This window comes from Aethalodelphis obliquidens, unplaced genomic scaffold (genome assembly GCF_003676395.1).
Source record: "Aethalodelphis obliquidens isolate GAN/ISIS:26980383/991018 unplaced genomic scaffold, ASM367639v1 scaffold10, whole genome shotgun sequence".
NCBI lineage: Eukaryota > Metazoa > Chordata > Mammalia > Artiodactyla > Delphinidae > Aethalodelphis > Aethalodelphis obliquidens.
The window spans coordinates 33,652,782-33,676,102 of record NW_020837954.1 but is presented as its reverse complement, the minus strand read 5'-3'; the positions used below and the strand labels follow the sequence as shown (position 1 = coordinate 33,676,102).

Genomic DNA, 23,321 nt, shown 5'->3' with positions numbered 1-23,321 from the left:
TTCACCTGGTCCTTTGGAAATACATATTTTAAATATATTATTTATATATATATATATAAATACATATACATATATATTTATTATACTAGTAAATTCCAACATTTTATTTTCAGGCTTTACCCTTACCCCACTTAGCTGGATATACCTACTCTTGAACATCCAACTACCTGCTTGCTGTGTTCACTTGTATATGTAATAGGCCTCTCAAATTTAACTCACCCAACACACCTGCCTTTAAACCTGCTCCTCCTGAGTGTTTTCCACCTCAGTATATGGCAACATCACCTAACTGGTAGCTTAGGTTAAAATCCCAGGAATAAACCTTGCCTCCTCTCTTCCTCACCAATATCCAAGTCTTCAGCAAGTCTGTTTGATTCTACATCTAAAATACATCCTGAATATGACCCTATTTAATCATTACCGCTGCTATTTTCCTAGTTAAAATCACCATCATCTCTTAGTTGGGCTATTGCAATAACTTCATAGCTAGGGATATAGAAGTGAAAGAGGCAGGGTCCCTGCTCTCATGGACCCTATCTTCCAAGGGAGTTGGACAAAAAAATAAACAAGACATAAAAAAAATCTAAACTGGTAAGTACTCTGAAGAAAGAGAGGCTTGGGGTAAGAGAGGCTTGGAGAGGCAGGGGCTACTTAAGACAAGTCTTGGGTAAGACGTTCAGAGAAGATATTTGAGCTAAAAATTGAAGGAGAAGTAGGGGCCTGCTGTGTGAAGATCTCAGGAAAATGTACACAATGCTCATTTGCTCTCTGCTGCCCTTGCCTGGCCACGCTCACAGTAATAATTCTGGCACTGTCTTAAAGTAGCACAGAATTTAGATTAATTTGAAATTTAAGGGGGGGGTCAACTGTATGGTGACAGATGAAACTAAATATTTGGTGGTGAGCACACTGTAATGTATACAAAAGTAGAAGTATAATGTTGTACACATGAAACATATAATGTTATAAACCAATGTTACCTTAATGAAAAGAAGTAAAAATAAAAAATAAATTTGAAAAAAATGGATCAGTTTGAAAAGGAAGTTAAGTGCTCCTATATGGGGTACATCTGCCTTTGAATGAGATGACTGGTCCTCACTGGGATAATCAACCAGGGCCTGAGCGTGGGTGTGGGCTAAGATCACAAAGGTAAGCTTCCTGATGGGGTGTCTCTTCCTAAGACTAACATCTGAGCTCCTAATTTAGAGCATTCGCCTTTCTCACCAGCAAAGACTGAACCAGTGCAGCTAGGAACTGCCCAGTTACTCTTCCCCAAGAGTTGAAAAGTGAGCTGCCCAAACCAAACTAATCCCAGAGGAGCTCGCAGTCTGGTAAAGGAGACAGAAATAGTGCTGCAATCCAGCATAATGCTGCTAACTAGTTCAGAGGTCCGGCTAAACAACCAGATCATCATGTGCAGTGGGAAACCTACAGTGTCATGTATAGGGGGATCATTTCCTGGGTGGGCCTAAATTAGTCCAAGTCACCCCTAAACAACATGTCCTGGAACCACTGAAACTCATTATTACTTGCACTCTAATTGTTATTATTATCATTATTATTGTGCTCTGATAGAAACTAGTGCTATAGGCGTTTTATGTAGATAAGGTTTTTGTTATAAAGTAACAAAAGGGTAATCGAGAATTGCCCTTGAGAGTAATCGAGAATAGATGGAAGTGATGAATGGACAGTTCCCAGCTTCTAGCCTGGTCTCCCAGGAATGCAAGAACCAGGAATGGCACAGGAAACTCCAAGTAGTATGATCCTTTCATAGAGCTTTTCTTTGGGAATTAAGCAGCTGATCCCTTCCTCATATGGAATTCCTAGAGCCCTGGAGATACAGAACCCTGGTGCTGAGAGGACAAGGGCTCTGTGCTACCTGGGGTCACAGAAGTAAAGCAATTCATTCAATCACCTGGCCACACCGTGGATGAGAAAACATCATTCAGAGGCTGCAATACTGCTGGAGGAGGGAGAACAGACCTATGCTGATAGAGAAGTACTGAGACTTACAATATTATCAGTACGTCATGGAGGATGATAACTTCTTACAGCACTGTTGAATATGTGCTACATGCAACTGGGGAGCATGTCATTACTGGTCTGATGTATACACATTTTAGTCTGAACCTGAAATAATGACTCTGTAGGACTTTGTATAAAATAATATTGAAATCTGCTACACCTTTCTTTCAGTCTGATAGATTTAAGGGCAAAATTGAAACTACCCAGCCCAGCCTGCAAGACCCTTAATGATCAGGCCCTTGTCATGTGGAACTACTGAGTTCTCCAAACATATTATACTATTTCCACACCCTTTCACATGCTGTTTCCTCTGCCTGCAAAGTCCTTCCTCTAATTCTTCGTATAGTTAACTTCTATCAGTCCTTCAAAACTCAGATCAAAGCATCTCCCTCAAGTGTCCCCACTTCCACAATACTTTCTGTAACTTGCCACTCTGCTTTGATCTTCACATAGCTGCCCTCTCCTACATTCTCCATGTGTACAATCATCCCAGAACTTATTACTATTTCATTACCATAGTCTTCTACAGCAGATTGTAGGCTTGATTAGAGAGGGAACTATATCTTATTTAACTTTTATCACTAGCACCTAGCATAGAATGTGACTTATGGTAGAAGCTCAGTGGATGAATGCTGAGCAAGTGAACAAAGTAGAAAAGACTCAAAGATTAAAAAGATGCAGTCTCTATCTTCACCGAGTTTATAAACCAATAAAGTGAAGAAGTAATGGATAAGTACAAGCAAAATTATAATAGAGTATAAGATAGGAGAGATAAAACTCAGTGCTATGAAGATTCAAAAAGAAGAAGAAGAAATGACTATAGCTGATGGAGATGACAAGAAAATTCCTCACAAAGGAATGGCTTTTGATGTCATCCTTGAAGATAAAGTAAGTTTTGACAGGCAATGATAGAGCCAGGGCCTGGGATGCGAGGCATTCTGGGTGAAGGAAGTAGAACAAAGAAAACCACTTATGTGATGGTGTACCAGATATATTCCAAGAGCAGTGAGGCATGAACAGTTCAGCTGACTCTGAAAGGGTTTGAAAAGGGGTTAGGGTAGTTTGGAGACTATACAGTGAAGGACACTGAATGTCAGTGTGAAGAGTTAGAATGTAATTTGGAAGATAACAGGTTGCTACAGGAGGCTTTTGTTTTGTTTTTAACAGAGTGCTCTTGGCATAGGCAGGGACCAGCTATATGTAGCAATAGTCTAAGAGGAAGGTTATGATGGCCCATGTGCAGGAGATTTTGGTTACAAAGAGGGAGAGAACGAATGCAAGAGACATTATGGAGAGAACCTGTGGGTCTTAGGCTGATTGGATATGGAGATGGAGGAAGAGAATGGAGTCAAGAATGGCTTCAGTGTTTGTTGTGCCTCTATGACTAAGAGGGTGGTAGTGCTACAAACAGGAATGGAGGAGTCAGAAGGAAGGGGTGGTTTGTGGGCAGGAAGAGGAAAACAAAAGCAAAAAGATTAAGAACTAAATATTTTTACATCACCTTGTCTAATCCTAACAGTAACCTTTTGTGATAGTTTTTTATTTTCTCATTTTACAGATGACATTCAGATGAGTTAAATAACTGTTTTAAGACTATGCAGATAGAGTTTGAACCTAGGCTTTCTGACTCTAACCCCACTGTCTATTTTTTAGTTTACAGCTGAGTTCCCTTTTAAATGTGTTGAGTTTGCCTTGCCAGTTGGACATTTGGCTAGAAATGTCTAATAGGTAGAAATTCAGGACTGGGGTAAAGGAGAGAGATTGTAACTTTAAGTAATTTTTGAAAGTGCAGGAGTAGAAGAGACTGTCAAGGGAGAGTGTAAAAAGAAAATAGGAAATGTCTAACTACAAGAAAAAAAAAAGAGAGAGAGAGAGGTGAAGTTACACGGAAGGAATGGCTAAAAGCAACAAGATCTGCAGAGGTTAGGAGAGTGAGGGCCCCTCATGTCACTGGGTGCCCCCACTCATTCAGTAAGACCTGAATGTGTGAGCATCCACAGTGGTGATATACACATTGACTAAGATATTCAGTTACACAGAGAGATGCCTACAAACGTTCTTAATATACAAATGATGCACCCATTTAGCAAATGTAGAATGCACATGGTTTTAAATGGCTGAAGCATAATATAATCTATTAAAATCACTTCAAAATCCTAAACAAGCATTTAATAAATACTGTTAACTGACTTGCTGACTTAAACCATATCAAAAACAAATATAAAACAGTATAAAACAAAAAGTCTGAGTTTCTGTAGCTCTCTAAAACAGTACAGCCTGAAATGTTTATATATAAAGTTAGATTAATTACTGAAAGTTATTTTATAGACAAAAGTGAACCTACTAAGTGAATATCTATATATTGATATAGAGACTTCAATTAGTTATCTATTGAGTTATGAATCCAGCCAGCCCTATGCTAGATGTAATGACTTATAAGGCACATCCTATCTGTCCCCAAGGATCTCACAGAGTCACTTATATATTGTTTTGTGGTACTTTGAAGTTATTTCTTTAAATTGTAAATGCCATGCATGTATCTATAACCAGGTTAAAAAAGCTTCTCAAGCACAAGGACAGCATCTTTGATGCATTGGAGTCCCCATCTGATAAATGTTGATAAATGTTGTCTGTTGTCAATAGATATAACTCAGTTGGCAATACAGAGGTAAATAATATGATCTATAATGAAAATGCTGTAGTGGCAACAATACTCAACAGACAAGTCTCTGTAAAATCAGGACTTTTTTAAACTGAAAAATAAAGCTCTTCAATTTCAAAAAAGAAATGAAGCTAAGAAATTTTTTTTTTTTTTTTTTTTTTGCGGTACGTGGGCCTCTCACTGTTGTGGCCTCTCCCGTTGCGGAGCACAGGCTCCGGACGCGCAGGCTCAGCGGCCATGGCTCATGGGCCTAGCTGCTCCACGGCATGTGGGATCTTCCTGGACCGGGGCACGAACCCGCGTCCCCTGCATCGGCAGGCGGACTCTCAACCACTGCACCACCAGGGAAGCCCACTAAGAAATTTTTAACGATATACAATTAGAAATCTGCAATGCTCTTTTACTATAAACATAGGCTTTTCTGAGAGAAAACCTTTATGTTTTAGTTCTAGCTCTACCCCAGTACTTTTTATTTAAATGCTAAATATTGGCCTTAAAAATATTAAAGAAAAGTCAGTGTTTAAATTATAAAATGACTAGATATGTACCACACAGAGCAATTTAAAGCACTTTAATAGTTATTTCCTAATATACATAAACGATCAGAGCTAAGGTAGCCAAGCTTGTAGTATGCTAAAAGTAACAAACAGTCCTTGAAATTCTGCCAACATGTATTTGATTTTCTCCTTAAAATGGATCAAGGTTATTTTTATTAAAACCAAGTAAACAATTATTAATGCTTATTAAAATCCACCAAAGCTATCTAAATTACTATCAGGCTGACACGGTTACCTAAATGGCTTTTTAGTTATTTTGCTTTTACATAGTTTTTTTCACTAATGTACTTGTTTTATAAAGAGCTTACTTTGTGATAAGTTAAAAAGAAACAAATAATAAAAAGCAATTCTGTTTAGGTTAAGTGAATACAAATAAAAGACTGAAGAATTATGCATACATCCTGCAGAGAGACACCATTCAATTCTTAACACTTGAAAAATCAAGGCCTCTACTTGTTTACATGGGGACTGGGATGAATACCTTTTCTATCTTTGTACATAAAAATCAAATATTGTGGTTAAGCAACAGTGATAACTGTTGGGCAAATGGATCTACTGATACAAAAGAAAGTATTTTAGAAGATCCCTTTGTCCCTTGGGCAGAGCGTCTTAGACTTTTCCACCAAAGTACCCCCAAGGCCCTTCAGAAGCTTTTACTCACAGAGGTGAGTTAGAGCCACATCTAATAGAATCAGGGGGCTTGGCTTAAAGTAATGGATAACAGTCACACATTTTTCTTTCTAAAAGGTTATTGTAAGTTTTGTAGTTTACTTCACAAAAATCATGTTTGTTTCAACAGTGACAGTGAGTAAAACCATCCTCTGGGGTGATATATCAAGTCCATGCTATAGCTTTACATGTTTCCTTGTTCACGGGCTTCTCAATTTTGAGAAAGTGACTGCAGAAATATGAAAGTTATGATATTTTTGTGCCAAGGCTCTCTTTTTTTAGGATCATTTTTTGGGTTGTACCCTCTAGTTGAAGCAACACAACCACTTCCTTGTGTCTACCAGTAGGACTTGATTCTGAAGTGTGGATCCCTTTTTCCTGTTTCCATTTTGGGTGGCTTTGCCATTTTTGTCCAAATGGGCTTTTCACCCGAATTCCTGGTTTTTAAGCGTCTGCCTTATTTTAACTCATAAAGTCTATGTGCACCCTGACTCTATCTAGCTCTAGACAACTGGTTTCACTTTGATCATGGACCCCCAGGAAATTTACTAGGCAGCCTCCTCCAGTATTTGCAACTTGCTGTTGCCAATCCTGCTTTGCCACTCCTTCCCTATTCTAGCCTCTCACCCAGTATTCAGAATCCAGGGCTATATTCAGTCCAGAAATAAACCGTATAAACATACATAAAATTAATTCGTGACCATAAGCTTTTCTAAATTATATTCTGCTCTTGGGCTAAGGAAAATTAAGTAAAGAGCAAAGAAATACTATTAGGATGTTTTCAAGTTAGCTCATGGCAATAGTATAAACAGAGAAATGTATATATGGTAAAGTAGGTAACTGCCAATTTTCAGTGGATGAATACTCTATATGGTAAGTGTTTTGAAATGGGACATTTTAAGATTTTTATAAGTTGATATTTTGGTTGATGATCCTAAGCACTTAAAATTAGTTTTAAAGCTATAACTAAATATCAAAAGATTTACCAGTCATCAGATCGAGTGCCTTCTTCAAAGTAGATGTTTCCCACAGTCTCCAACTCAATTAACAAAAATGGGATTAATAAACTATGATTTTTCTTCTTTTGTTTTACTTCAATACGATAAATTCCTTCAATTCTATTTAAGAAAAAAATAAAGCTATTAAAATGATCTAAAATTCACAACATTAAAATTCATGATAGTTTCTTCTAAGCTGATGTTAAAATATAAGGCTTTCATCAATGAATAAAGACAGCTTGGTGCTAACAGTTAAACCAAGTAAAAGACATTCTGTTTTTGGCAATTAAAATCACCTCAAATTTTGTTAACCTCAGAGTAAGTGAAGGTTAGAAGACTCTCCTGGCTCCACCATTTATGATTCTCAGATCTTAGACAAGTCACATTTTTCTGCTGCAACTTCTTAGAAAATGACAAGATTGATAGTACCTACACCTGAATAGGCTTTTTGAAGATTATAGGCAAAATATATGAAAAGCTCTTAGCCAAGAGCTTGGCACAGAGTAAGAACTCAATAAATATTAGTTATTATTTTGTTACTATTTATTATTACAGGGCAAACTAACTTATCCACTTAGTGCCTTAGTAAATTAAAAAAAAAATTCACAGTACTTAATAAGTCTTCTTGCTTTATGTTTCTAGTTGATACTCAACCTGAGTTTCTTTCTACATGATTCCAGACAACTTTTGTATGTGCTTTCTGCACCAGTAGCAACTAACGTTAAAAAAACTAATGTTTTTAATTTGCAGACACTAGAGTCATGTGACAAGAAGCCACTCAGGGGAAGTCCAGTGTTCCTAGTAAAGTATTGCTTCTTTAAAAAACTATATGCTAACTTTGAACCAATGATGCCTACCTCTACTAAGAACTGGACTGAAAAAACATGTTGTGTTTTACTTCATACTGTAATTCTTTCCATTCCTGAAGAAGAGAATTGAGCTCGACCAGTGGCCCAGAACATTCTTTTCCCTCATGTTTCAAATTTGAACAACGAGATAATTCATTAAACGTACTCATCTAGTTTTTTGTTCCAGAATGTTACCCTTTCATTCAAGGCATTTAGTTTGGTCACTATCTTCTGCTGAAGACTTGGTTCTTCTGTGAGAGTTTCACAGTTTTTTGATTTTTCAAGCTCAGTTACTTTATTGTTACTGGATCTATCATTGTGCCCTTTGCCAGATCCTCTGAGTTCAGTCAGTTCCCGTTCCAACTGTTGAAATCAATGTGCCAGAGAGCAAAATTGTTCAGTGGAATCTATTAAATATTTAGTTAACTTAAATTAACAAAGTAGCAATCTAGATAATAAATAAGCCAAACTTCATAAAAACATGGCAAGCATGTGATTATAACTTTAGTACAAGTTTGGTCAACGAATTTCTCTTGACCAAGTGAAATTAAATACTTCAGACATGGCAGTTCTCTCAACTGAAAATAAGAAAAGCAAAGAAATAAATTTTAAAATATTATTGATGAGTTAGCTTCTAATAAAGCCAAAGTAAAATGATAAGAAATGCTGGTTTTGGAACAAAGAGAATAAGCTTGAAATAATGTGACTTTTATCACTCCTACTTTTCAATTTTTCAACTACTTTGGTATTCTGGGAAACAACATAAAAAATATACACAAGCATGGATATAGGGGTGCACATTTTTCTCTTTGCCTCAGTCTCCTATACGGCTCTGCACAGCAATGTCGTTATTTAAAATTTTGATATTTGTGATTTTTTCTTGTTGTTCGTAATGGACTTTTTTTGCATTCATTTGTATTTTTAAGAAATATTATAATAGGGACTTCCCTGGTGGTGCATTGGTTAAGACTCCATGCTCCCAATGCAGGGGGCCTGGGTTTAATCTCTGGTCAGGGAACTAGATCCCACATGCATGCCACAACTAAGAGCTCACATGCCACAACTAAGGAGCCCACATGCCGCAACTAAGACCAGCGCAACCAAATAAATTTAAATAAATATTTTTAAAATATATATTATAATAAAATACATGATTTATCTTAATTATGGAGGTTTTAGACCTTCCCTTAAACTTTGGGCCCAGGGTGAGTGCCTCATTTGCCTTACCCTAACCCCAGCATCGTAGAATGGATTTCAAGATAAATTGTACTGTACACAGAGAAGTGCATACAAATAGAAATTTGCTAAGTATCTGTACTCCTTTCTCTATAATGGCTACATACAGCTGTTAAAAAAATGAAGTAAGCATATTTTATAAAAATACCTATAGTTTATATAATTTATAACTATTATTTTTCACATATTAATACATCCATTTGCACATGAAAATGGCAGATATAAAATGATTTCCATATACTGGTTTTCCTGTCGTTTTTTATTCAAATAAATAAATTACGTTAATGTTTTAAGAATACCTTTCTGATTATAATATGAATTTAAACCTGTTCATTTCATAAAGAGTACTAAATATATTTTTAAAAATTGATTTTTAATCGCTACATACCATTCAATCTTAAGAATGAGTAATTCTGCCTCTCTTTTTTAAACATTTAGGTAGTTTCCAATTTTTTGTTGTTATTAATAGTACAGTGATGAATATTCTCATATAAATATTTATCCAAATCTTTAAATGGAGTGCTAGAAGTAGATTTACTGGGTCAAAGGCTATGAGCATTTTTAGGCTGTTAGTAATATATATGACCCAATTACACTCTCATCAGTGGTGTAATAGTGTCACACCCATCTTCACCAGGCAGGCTATGACAAATTTATAGGTGAAAATGGTTGCTTGTTGTCTTATTTCATATTAGGAAATTAATAATCAGATTGAGGTCCTCTTTCACATGTTTATTAGTTTTTATTTCTTCTTTTGTAAAAAGATAGTTTATGGAATTTGCTTAATTTTTCTATTTGGATATATACTTTCTTGTCTTCTTTAAAATTTTTTAATTAATTTATTTATTTTTGGCGGCATTGGGTCTTCGTTGGTGCGTGTGGGCTTTCTCTAGTTGCAGTGAGTGGGGGCTACTCTTCATTGTGGTGCACAGGCTTCTCATTACAGTGGCTTCTCTTGTTGCGGAGCACAGGCTCTAAGCACGTGGGCTTCATGGGCTTAGTTGCTCCGTGGCATGTGGGATTTTCCCAGACCAGGGATTGAACCCGTGTCCCCTGCATTGGCAGGCGGATTCTTAACCACTGTGCCACCAGGGAAGTCCCTTTTTGTCTTGTTTTACTTATGAGTACTTTTATACTAAGGATATTATGTTTGTCCTTCATGTTTGTTGAAAACAATTTTTCAGACTGTCATTTATTGTTTATTTTCATTAATGATGCTTTTTAGTACAAAAGCGTTTTACTTTTTTTTTTTCAATCAAAGCTAAATTCTGTTCCCTGTGATTTCTAGTATTTTTCTTACTTGGCAGGCTGAGATCAGTTAAATATATTAATCCATATACTCTTCTGCTTTTTTATGTTTTCATTTTTACATTTAATTCTATTTTCCCCACTGTATTTACTTTTAGTAAAGTATAAACTAAGGATCCAAGTCCCCTATTCCCACGTAGTTTGACTATTTTTGTAACACCATTTTTTGAATAAACCATTATTTTCTTATACCTTTTTTTTTAATACAATAAGTTCTTATACATACAAAGTTCTGTTTTGACGTAAGCCTTCATTTCTCAGAGTCTACTTTTAGTAAAGGAAATCCAATTTATTCTAAATTAAAAAAGCACATATAACTACTAAAGCACAAACTATTGAAGTATACAACATTATGGGAACTTTATAACAAGCTATACTTTAATAGTATACAACATACAATAGTAAAGAATACTTTAGCATTTTAGACAAGAAAATGAATTTTGAGCACAGCCTGCTGGTATCTAATAAAAATGTAGTGAAATAAGTCTAACAGATCTCTATAACTCACTGAATCATATTGAATTACACAGCATTTTTAAAACTTTATAAATTAATATGCCTATACTTCTTTTTTTTTTTTTGCGGTATGCGGGCCTCTCACTGCTGTGGCCTCTCGCGTTGCTGAGCACAGGCTCCTGACGCGCAGGCTCAGCGGCCATGGCTCAAGGGCCCAGCCGCTCTGCGGCATGTGGGATCTTCCCGGACCGGGGCATGACCCGCGTCCCCTGAATCGGCAGGCGGACTCTCAACCACTGCGCCACCAGGGAAGCCCTGCCTATACCTTTTTTAAATTGCAGATTTCTAAGCACAGAATGAAGCTTAGTTAAGTACCTAGAATCAAAACATTTTCAGGGCAAACTTACTTGAAACTTAGTATTAATTTTAAAAGGTATGCATATTTATAAATGTATACATACATATAAAATTTAAAAGATAATAGTATCTTATCTGCCAGTTTTCTTAAGACAAGGCTATTGAAATTTTACAATATTAAATCTCACATTTTTTTTCAAAAGGCTGAATAATTTTATTCGTTCTTCTGGCAACTTCTGTAATTTACATTTTCGATCATTCAGTTTTTCAAGATCTTCATTAAGATGCCTCTGAACAGTTTTTATACGCATATTGTAATACATTATTTTTTTCATTGCTGTGGTCTAAAAGTGAGAAAAAAGGTTAGCTGAAACAAAAAACATTATAGGTAATTATTAGTGGTATTATATGAGTGTGGTATGTTCTATATAATTATTTTTAAGTTTTACATGCTCAGTTACTAATAATGATATTAGTTGAAATAATGGCTACACAGAATCCTCTATTTAAATTTAATAAGCAAAACATAAAATTTCAGAGATGTTCTTTGTGTATAATATTTTAAGTGTGAGGCATATTTACTTTCAGTGACAACATAAAGAGACTATAGAAAGAACTCAATTTACAAAATAGTGTCATTTAGCTAATGTGGCAGTACTACTGAAGCTAACATATTATTCCTATTTGATTAATTTAGAGAAAAAATAAATTTAAAAGAATAAAATCAAATGTAACATTATTCATTTTTTAAATGCATGGCTAAGAAATAGGATTTCGTGGGTTTTTTTCCCCCAAATCTATAAAAGAATGCTCTAAATGAACTTGTTTTAGATTGAGCAAATTACTAAATTGTCAATCTAATCCAGTTATCTTGAATTCCTTAATATCAATGGATCATGCAGTTACTAATGTTTATCATGATAAATTGATTAAATCCACCATTAAGAAATATACCAGGTAAATGGTGCTCAAGAGTTATATTAGTCAAAAGAACTAGCTAAGAAAATAAACAAATCAGGTGCATGTTATAATGTGACCTAGTTTTAACTGTTTACCTGAAATAATGAAGGCATTATCGGCAAATCTGTACCTCAATTAAGTTGGAAGGCTTGTACACTGTTGTGTGATTTATTTAGTAGAAAGTGGATAGTCAAGATCCCAACAGAATTATTTGGCATAACAGATAGAATGGAAACAAATATACGGCTTGATGAACAGACAAAAGAATTCCTTCTCCACACATAATATGAAATTCTGAAACTGAAATTACTAAATTCTTCTGCAAAAAATCAGGCATTCATAACATAGAAGAGTTAAGGGGAAAAAGGCTGTTTTAGGGTGATGATTAGCAGATAAAAATTCCTGATCAAGAAGAGCTTGTTTCTCAGGTGCAATTGAGTAGAAGAAACTGTAACTAAGGAAATGGCAGATGGTGTTTCTTGATTTTTTTTTTTTTTTGCCTACAAGTGGCAAGTAAAGTCAGAACTTACCTACCCAAGTGACACACTTCCCCACCCACAACATTCCCTTGGTGATTCATCCAGTCCTCGGCTTGGTATCATCCTTCTGCTTTCAATTCCCATATCTTTATCTCCAATCCAGGCAACTCTCTTAAATAACAGTCTCATATATCCATCTTGGATATTCAAAAGATTGTTCAAACTTTATATGCTTAACATTATGCTGTGATTCTTCCTTCTAAATTTACTCCTCCCATACTCTTCCTCATCTCATCAAATAGCAACTCCTTCCCTCCTTCAGTTGCTTGGGTTAGTTGCTTGGAATTATTCTCTACCTTTTCATCTACACTTCAAATTCAATCTATCAGCAAATCCAGATGGATTCTACCTTCTAACTACTGCTACAATTACTTTTGATTACTTTTTACTACCCCCTCTACAGTGTCCTGTATCAAACCATCAGCATCTCTCATCCAAGTTTCTGGAATCTAACTGGTCTCTCTGCTTTCACCTTTTCCTTTAATCCTCTATTCTTAATTCATTAACCAAAAGGATCCCTTTAAAACATAAGTCATCTTGTTTCCTCCTCCTCTCAGAATTTTCCAGTGGCCTCATATCACTCAAAGTAAAAGCCAAAGTCCTTACAACATTCTTCAGTCTCACGTGATCTGCCCCCCACCACTCCTGTATTCATCTCTTCTTTCTTTCCTCTTTGCTTACTCAGCTCCAGCCATACTAGCCTCCTTGTTGTGCTTAAAATATGAGGCATGCTCCTGCTCAAGGTCTTTGTACTTGCTGATCCCTGAAAAACTTGCTCCCTTATTTCCTTCAGGTCTCTGCTCAAATGTTGCCTTAGTAAATCCTTTCCCAACAGTTCTATAGAAAAGAGCCTACAGCCCTTTCTCTGCCCCTACCAACAATCTTGTTTCCTTCACCCTTATTTCATTTTCCTCCATAGCATTTATCACCATCTGACATACTAGTTTTTCACTCATTTAGCTGCTTACTATCTGTCTTCTCTCACTAAATGTAAACTCCAAGGAAGCAGGGTTTTTTTTTCTGTTTTGGTCACTCTATTTCTAGTGCCTTGAACTGTGCCTCGAATGTAATAGGCATTAAATATTTGTTAGATAAATTAATCAGCCAAGTAATTTAGTGAAGCACATTCATCCTGCTCACCTTTTCAGAAAGTGTATGATGAAAAACTACAGAGATGATAATGGAAATTTCAAAAATATGGTTGTCACTGCAAAGTTTTGTCATTATTTTTGATTTAACATTGTTAGAGAAGACATTCCTCCCTGACCCTCCAATGACTCTGGACATCTGCTAGTAGACAATAACTCTAGCCTTTTGCTCAATATTACAAGACAGCTCACTTCTTAGATTGGGATGGGAGAGAGGATAATCTCAGTTTTGAAAAGATGAGAGGAGACAGTGGAACTTGAGAATAAATCCTCAAGCTACCAAGAGAAGAGATACAAGAGAAATGGATAAAGACATTCTTTATCTATGTTGAGATGATGGATGAGCCACAAGGAAAGGATGGGAGGGCTTCATGTGGGCACATTCTGGACACTCATAAACTATTTATTGAATGGTTAACTGAATAAACAAATGGGACTCAATGGACTAGAAGGAGAGGTAGAAATATAATGTGGGAAGAATATTAAAAAACATGGTAAATTCCTATGAACTCTACTCTCAAATTATAAAGCCTTTCATACCATGGCATAGTAGTCCCCTTACTGGGAGATTCACCATCAGTGACAGCCCAGGAAAAGCCCTTTTCAAGATTTTGGAGATCTTCAAGATTTTGGCAGTGTGGGTAGATTCACTTATACTTACAGAGAACCCCAAACCATCTTTAATTAGATTAAAATCTACCTAATCCTGGCATACTACCATCAACCATGGGTATCTTCTAATTTTGATATATAATACTCCAAATGAGAGGAGGTTACTTGTTTCATTTCTACTTTATTTAGGCTTAATTTTCGTATATATAGCATTAGTTTAATTATTCTTAACACTGATAATTTTTCAGATTTCCTTCAAGTTTTATATAAGTTTAAACGTTTTTCTATTATTTTACCTTCCAATACTGTCATCAAAATTGAGATTCTAGTACTAATGTTATTATCTGTATGCATCTATGTGAAATATCCAGTTCACTGGGCAAAAGTAGAATTGGTGACAACACTGACAAGATCATACTACCTACCACATGTTGACACAGCCAGAAAGAAGGAGTTAATTAAACTTAAGACACAGACACCTGATTAGGTATGCACTTACATCTGCCAGTTCCTTGATTTGCTTTGCTGACACATCAAACGTGTCAAGTCTTTGAAGGCAAGGCAAATGATATAACACATGTGTGGAATAATTACACAGCAGACAAACTGGATTGGTTTTATACTGAGGATCATTGAGACATAAATCCTTTAAGCGACGCAGCCTGGTTAAGTTAGTGAGGTCCTAAAACAACAGCAACAATAATGGTCAATTGATTAATTGCAACTCTCCATTTCTAAAGGAGGCATTTTAGCTCTTAAGATCACCCATAACTTAATGTAATGCATTCTAATTATGTGCTTTAATATGTTAAAGGTATTTAGATGCATAAAGTATTATTCTCTATTGAAAAAGATGCTAAATACATGAAAAATGGATCAACAATAATTAAACAGCAGACTCTATATAACTATACATTTTAAATGTAAAATGACAAAGAGTATTTACTAAATGATGTATTCCACATGAAACCCTGAAGCCCATTTATTCCTTAAGACACCATTCCCTCTCTGCACAGCCCCTTTGCTAACACGTGCCCCAGGAATAACAAGGATGTAGGTCTCCTACCTCCTTCACCATACTCCCCACACTGACCACCCAGGAACACAGCTCGCTATTTTCCTCAGCCTCCAGGTCTGCTCTTCTCACCAAAGGCTATGGCACCTATGTTTTAATATAATTAACACTGAACTCCTGATTTTTAGGGTTTTTTGGTTTGAGGTTTTTGTTGTTGCTGTTGTTGTTTGTTTCTATAAATGCCCTTTCTGCCTATTAAGGGCAACTGAAAGCTAGCTTTCTCCTGAGGGCCTCATTTTCCTCACAGCCTCTGGAGGGGTAGGGGTTGACGATGCACTTCCAGACCAATGTGATTCCTTAACATCTTTTATCTTGAAGTTTAAGTCACTGTTTACACCTTCCTTTATTTGGCATCTGGCCCTTGCTTAACTCTTCAGTCTTGTCCCTTCTATTTAAACCCTGACATTTTATGTTTTAGCCATACTGAACAACTTGAAGTTTCAGAATGTCCCAGACCATTTAGACATTCACTCACGCTTCTGCCTTTGAATGGACTGAACTTCACCCCAATTTTACCTTTTAATCTGTCAAGACTCAACCTAGGTATCTTCTTCTTTGAGAGCCTTGTTTCATCCCCCAGGCTTGGGGTAGATGCTCCTCCTATGAACTCTCTTAGCCACAGGGCTTACCCTTGTTATAAAATTTATCACACCCTATTGTCAATTATCCACAAGTCTATAAGCCAAGGGTCTGTATGTGCTTTGGCCCTCAATCCACAAGCTAAGAATGGTGATTGCATTTTTAAAGTGTTGGGAAAAAATAAAAAAGAATGTGTGACAGAGGCCATATATGGCCCACAAAACCTGAAATATTTTCTTTCTGGCCTTTTATAGAAAAAGTTTGCCAATTCCTGAGATAAACTCTTTGAGAACAGGGTTTGTGTCCTGTTAACACTGCATTCCCAGCATTCAGCATTTAGAACACAGCAGGCACTAAATAAATAATGTGAATTGAATTGAATGCTTATTACTTTCTACCAACCTCTAAGACACGCTCACATCTTTCTCAATAATAGTATTACTAGGGTGGTGCCTGGGGTAGGAAGGTACTATGGTAGAGTTGGACTTAAATGAATGCACTGCTAGTTAAGAGACTCAGAATCAGAATTAAAGGAAATCCAAAGCAAGGACCAGGAGGCACTAATTTAGAAGATAAAGTATCAATACAAATGGAATCGGGAAGCAAGTAGTGAAATCAGGCTGCTAGAATTAAGAGTAAGACAGGGTGAGGTGGATAATGTGTGTCCAAACTCTCTCTGGACAAGTGATAACTTGGCTTACTGGCTGGACCTAAGGCTATGGCTAGGCCCATAGCATGAGTGGGACTAACTAATCAGGGTGACTCTAAAAAGGAGATTTCTGAATAGAGCTGTGCAGAGAATTATTTGGTCAAATTCTGCAGGGCAAGGAAGGTAAACCATTGACTATGCTGAAGAGTAAAGATACTGTTTGATTTCTGGGTGGCTGTGTTGCATTTGACCATCAGTCTGGGCTATGGCGGGTGTGAACTTTGAAGTCTTATGCAGGAATCCTCCACATACACTCAGAAGTTAGATGACACTGGAGTCTATGAAAGCACATCTCACTTTCACCAGGATAGTATCTTTTTAGGGTGACTGGAAAGGGTAGACATAAAAATTCAGAATAATAATATTTCAGGAATATTCCTAATATTTGAATAATAAAGGTTGCTGTGAGTCATGTTCAATGTTTTTATGAGAAGCCATAATTATTATAGAGAGCCTTTTTAATTTTATGCCATACAATGAACCTTCACAATAATCCTATTTTTATCCCCATCCTTTTGATGAGGAGATTGAAATAGGTTAACGTCATTAAAGTGATAGTAATAATAATAAAATGGCATATCTATTGAGTGCTTACTGTGTTTAGTCATTGTTCTAGGAGCTTTATTTTATTATTTCACTTCAACTTCATGTTACCATTGTATTATGCTGCCCTTAGTCTGTGGCAGGGCTAGAAGTGACAGATCTTTCTGCCTGTGCAGCCTCTGCTCTTTACCACAAGGCTGCCGTGGCTGGCCAGGGTGAGATAAACTTCCATATGGCTTCTTGGCAGGGTGATACCTTATCCTCCCAGCCTTCTGCACTTATCTTCTTCAGCCTCAACTCATGATTCTCTCCCTCATTCCGTTCCAGGCACAGAGGATTTCTAGTTTTCTATATTTGCCACACTCTTTCCACCACTTAGGTCCTTCACACCTTTGCTTGGAATGCTATTTCCCTAGGTAACTCCTGCTTATGTCTCATTTGTTACCTTAAACATTACCTGCTACAGCATTCTGAATTTACCTTTCACAGCTCCCTCTGATCTCTGCTGCTGATGTTACTCAAATAACACTGATTTCTTACCTCCACACCTTTTTGCATATTGTTCTTCTCATCTTGGAATGCCTACTTCCCACTGCGTTGTAGAAAATCCTCCCTACAATGCCTGTTGAAATTCTGTCAACCCTTCAATGTTCACATCAGATATTTCCTCTTGAATTTGACTAATAAAATTAAATTTTATTGAAATTTCTTTTTAAGGTGTTTATAACATTCTGCCTCATTCTATAGATTTTTGGTGTCTTATATTCTTCTCTGAGTAAAAGAATGCCTACTTTAATATTGATCAATTCAAAATTATTTCTATAGCTAATTTGCTCACCTATTGTCTAGAGGAAGTGTTTGAAAATGTACCTTCAGTCTGACGCTGTCAGAATTATGAATGCCATATGCTTTCACCCACATTATATACCATAAACATTGTCTTCTTATTTGTTTTTTCTCTCTCATTTATGTGCTTGACAAATGGTTATTGAGATTCATTACAAGTCAAGTACTGCTTTAAGTATTGTAGATATAGCAGTGAACAAAACAAGCCAAATTCCTGTACTCATGGAGCTTGTATTCTAGTAAGGGTTGTGGGTAAGTGCCAATAGGAAAAATAAAACAGGGGAAAAGTAATGGAATGCTTCCACTTGAGGAGGGTAGTAGGGGTCATTGCTATTTTACTTAATTAGGCAGGAAAGGTGTCACCAAGAACATAACATTTGAATAACATCCAGAAAGAAATGAGATGAGTCACGAAGATATACGGGGTAAGAATACTCCAGCAAGTGCAAAGGCCCTAAGGTGAATGTGTCCTAGATATATGTAAGGAACAGTGAGGAGACCAGAGTGGCTAGAATGATGAAAACAAAGGGGAGAGTGGTAGAAGCTGTGGTCAGAGAGACAGTGGGGAGACTAGATTATATAGAGTCTGGTGGGCCATTGTAAGAACTGACTTTTACTTTGAAAGAGATGAGAAGCCAAGGGAGGGTTTTGAGCAGAAATGATTTGATCTGACATATTTTTAAAGGAGTGGGCTTCTATGTGGAGAACAGACTGAGTGCAGTGAAAGGGTAAACACAGGGAGAACTGTTAGGAGGCTTTTTTTTTTCCAATAATGCAGGAAAGAGATAATGGTGTCTTCAACCAGGTTGATAGTGATGCAGGTGGTAAAAAATGGTCAGACTTTGGATATATTCTGAAGGTAGAGCCAACAGAATTTGCTGATGGACTGGTTATGGGGTATGAATGAATAAGAGGAGTCAAAAATGACTCAAGGAGTTTGGCTTAAGTTATTAGAAGAATTGAGATGACATTTAGAGAAAGGGAGAAGGCTGCAGGAGACAAAGGTTCGGTAGAGGGGAAATCAGTTTGAGTTAGGATAGGAGATGTCTATCATTTGGGGTAATTGTTAGGGAAAGTAGAGATACCAATTTAGGAGTAATAAGTGGATAAAGGTATTTAAAGTTATAAGATGATTAGATTAGAGAATGAATGCAGATAGAAATGAGAAAAGATCTTGGACTAACTTGGGGCAATCCATTTTTTAGATGCTAGGAGAGGATGAGAAACCAGAAAACCAAAGAGGTGTAGCCAGAAAGATGGGAGAAAAACTAAGAGAAAGTGGTATCCTAAGAGCCAAGTAAATAGTTATTTGTTTGGTTTTAATAGTGTCAGATCGTTAGGGCCAATTTAATCAGGTAACTCTCAAATTTCTGGAAGTATTGGGTAGTCCAAAATAAATTACTCTTTAAGTGGGGACTCTTTAGTCCATTTTCTGCAAAAAGATGGTTCATGATCCAGGTTGATGAATAAAATAAATTATTCCACTTAAACATACCTTGAAAGAACATATTTGGTTACCAGAAAGGTTTAATCTTTCTAGTTGTTCATTGGGATCAAGACATCGACCTTTAATTAAAAAAAAACAAGATGAGAAAAAAGTTAAATTTCTCATTTTACCTCCTGTTCATATCTTGTCATATTTCTGAGTTGTATATGACTATTTTTTCTTGCATATAAATGAGACTAACAGTAACGTTGTATAATTAGTAACCACTGATCAATGGGTAGTATTTTCACATCCTGTAATTATAGATTTAGAAATGCTTTTCAAGACTGTACTTTTCATATTGACAAAAAATTAGTGTAACATTCTCTCATATTCCAAATGAAACTGTACATACCAATGCTGCTTATTAGATTTCCAGCAAGGTTGAGATCACTTAAATTCTTCAAAGTTTGCAAACCCTAAAATTTTAGACAATATATAATTTAGAAGAAATCATTAAAATCTATGTTTATAAATCATCTGAGCAATCTGGTTAGTTCTCCAGGTGTTCCAAGCACCAGGTGCTGTTTACTTTACAAGCTTAGAAGTAAGTGGGTGCCTCAGTGAAGTCTACTTTGTTCTCTGGAACCTGGAAAGAATTTTTGAAGGAGAAGGGAACAGGGAGGGAAGCAGAGAGGAAAAGAGGAGGAGGAGTAGCAAAAAGAACACATCACACAGAGTGTGTTTAAAATCTTAGGCAAGTTATATTCAAAACTTCTCTAAACCTCCTTTTTTTTTTTTTTTAACCTTCAGAGAAGAAATAACACCTTACCTCCCAGACACGGTGGGAGGAGTAAAGAAAATGATGCATACGAAGTTCTCTATATGTTACAATATGCTACATACACATTAGTTCTTCTTAACTAATTAAACTAGTCATGAATATTTCTTGGACATTGTGGTTAAACTCTACAGGAGTTGACTTTAAATATAAATCACTGAAATTATCTTACCTCAATATTTTTAATTGCATTGTGGTTCAGCCAAAGAACCTCCAATCTGGATAATTTCTCTAAATTTTCTATTTTAGAAATTTTATTAAAATATAAGTACAGTTTTTCTAAATTTCTACATTCTTGAATACCTTCAATTTTCTGTTAAAAAAAAAAGAGGAGCCTGAATAGTGTTAACTTGTGTTTTTCTATTAATCCTTCAATAAAGTAGATTTTAAGTACATTTTCCTTAAAAATCACATGTTCAGAATAGATTGCAAAATCAACACCCAGCGAAATGTACTAAAATATAAAAAATCATACAATCCCTCTGCCTAAATACTATTTTCAATTTTCATATTCTTTTTAAATCAACTTGATATCTATTTTTATATGGTTATAATCATAACCATATACATTTTGCAATATTGCTTTTCAATATAGATGTTATAATTTTCACACAACCAATAGGGTCAAAGTAAACCAATTTGACTAGCAGTACTGGGTATTATTTGATTTGATTTGATTATTAAAAAGTAGAATGTGTCTCTGTTTTGGCTCTTTATTTCTATTTTCTCCTTTGTATAAATCTATTTTTATATTTTGTCCATTTATCTGTTTTTGTTCTGTTTTGTTTTACTGGGCAAAGGGTTTAATTGCAATTCATCATGTATGAATCTATCTGTTTTGATCCATGCCTCAAGCATATACTTCAATGAATTATTTTTCCAAAGCCAAAGGACTTAGCATAATCTTCATGTAAGGTTATGTTTAGACTTACCTCTATGTAGCATTCGGCAATCCAAAGTTCTTTAAGCCGTAAACAAGTTTCTAGTCCTGAAATTTCTTTTATATCTTGAGCAACAATTGTGAGACTTGTTAAATTAGGAAATAATGATAATCCGAGTATACGAGGGTACCCTGAGAAAAACATTTCCAGTTTTGAAGTGTCTGATCCTTCTTCTCCAATCATCTCATAAGATAAACCATTGCATAAACACTGTTTTCAAGAAAGAAATTGGATTATTACCTGTTTAAGATAATAAAGGAAGATGGCGGAAGAGTAAGACGTGGAGATCACCTTCCTCCCCACAGATACACCAGAAATACATCTACACGTGGAACAACTCCTACAGAGCACCTACTAAATGCTGGCAGAAGACCTCAGACCTCCCAAAAGGCAAGAAACCCCCCACGTACCTGGTTAGGGCAAAAGAAAAAAATAAACAGAGACAAAAAGATAGGGACGGGTCCTGCACCAGCGGGAAGGAGCTGTGAAGGAGGAAAAGTGTCCACACACTAGGAAGCCCCTTCGCGGGCGGAGACTGCGGGTGGCGGATTGGGGGAGCTTCGGAGCTGCGGAGGAGAGCAGAGCAACAGGGGTGCGGAGGGCAAAGCGGTGAGATTCCAGCACAGAGGATCAGGGCCGACCTGACCGGCACTCACCAGCCGAGAGGCTTGTCTGCTCACCCGCCGGGGCGGGCGGGGCTGGGAGCTGAGGCTCCGGCTTCAGTCGGAGCGCCGGGAGAGGACTGGGGTTGGCGGCGTGAACACAGCCTGCAGGGCGTTAGTGCACCGCGGCTAGCCGGGAAGGAGTCCGGGGAAAAGTCTGGACCTGCCGAAGAGGCAAAAGACTTTTTCTTCCCTCTTTATTTCCTGGTGCGCGAGGAGACGGGATTAAGAGCGCTGCTTAAAGGTGCTCCAGAGACAGGCGCGAGCCGCGGCTAAAAGTGCGGACCCCAGAGACAGACATGAGACGCTAAGGCCACTGCTGCCGCCACCAAGAAGCCTGTGTGCGAACACAGGTCCCCTTTTGGGGAGCCTGTGCAGCGCGCCACTGCCAGGGTCCCAGGATCCAGGGACAACTCCCCCGGGAGACCGCACGGTGCGCCTCAGGCTAGCGACATCATGCCGGCCTCTGCCGCCGCAGGCCCGCCCCGCACTCCGTGACCCTCCCTACCGCCTGCCCCCGGCCTGAGTGAGCCAGAGCCTCCGAATCAGCGGCTCCTTTAACCCGGTCCTGTCTGAGCAAAGAACAGACGCCCTCCGGCGACCTACACGCACAGGCAGGGCCAAATCCAAAGGTGAGCCCCTGGAAGCTGTGAGAACAAAGAAGAGAAAGGGAAATCTCTCCCAGCAGCCTCAGAAGCAGCAGATTAAAGCTCCACAATCAACTTGATGTACCCTGCATCTGTGGAATACATGAATAGACAACGAATCATCCCAAATTAAGGAGCCGTGTGGATGAAAGGCTCTTGGTGCTGCAGCCAGGAGTTAGTGCTGTGCCTCTGAGGTGGGAGAGCCAACTTCAGGACACTGGTCCACAAGAGACCTCCCAGCTCCACATAATATCAAACGGCGAAAATCTCCCAGAGATCTCCATCTCAACGCCAGCACCCAGCTTCACTCAACAACCAGCAAGCTACAGTGCTGGACATCCTATGCCAAACAACTAGCAAGACAGGAACACAACCCCACCCATTAGCAAAGAGGCTGCCCCAAATCATAATAAGTCTACGGACACCCCAAAACACACCACCAGACGTGGACCTGCCTACCAGAAAGACAAGATCCAGCCTCATCCACCAGAACACAGGCACTAGTACCCTCCACCAGGAAGCCTACACAACCCACTGAACCAACCTTAGCCACTGGGGACAGACACTAAAAACAACAGGAACTACGAACCTTCAGCCTGCAAAAAGGAGACCCCAAACACAGTAAGATAAGCAAAATGAAAAGACAGAAAAGCACACAGCAGATGAAGGAGCAAGAT

General features: G+C 37.4%; 1 protein-coding gene and 1 long non-coding RNA gene across 3 annotated transcripts in view; one reads left to right on the top strand and one right to left on the bottom strand.

Moving 5' to 3' along the window:
* The window catches only part of LOC113622822 (uncharacterized), a 140,476-nt gene that overhangs the window by 103,742 nt on the left and 13,413 nt on the right, over positions 1-23,321 (top strand). The window lies entirely within an intron of this gene.
* LRRC9 (leucine rich repeat containing 9) overlaps positions 1-23,321 on the bottom strand; it is a 101,364-nt gene that overhangs the window by 72,643 nt on the left and 5,400 nt on the right. The window contains exons 2-9 of the mRNA XM_027111400.1: positions 21,327-21,545; positions 20,567-20,707; positions 19,969-20,032; positions 19,623-19,693; positions 14,875-15,057; positions 11,305-11,460; positions 7,926-8,122; positions 6,900-7,031 (exon numbers count right to left, since the gene is read on the bottom strand). Coding sequence (XP_026967201.1) covers positions 6,900-7,031; positions 7,926-8,122; positions 11,305-11,460; positions 14,875-15,057; positions 19,623-19,693; positions 19,969-20,032; positions 20,567-20,707; positions 21,327-21,545 — 1,163 coding nt within the window. The remainder of the gene's footprint in view (positions 1-6,899; positions 7,032-7,925; positions 8,123-11,304; positions 11,461-14,874; positions 15,058-19,622; positions 19,694-19,968; positions 20,033-20,566; positions 20,708-21,326; positions 21,546-23,321) is intronic.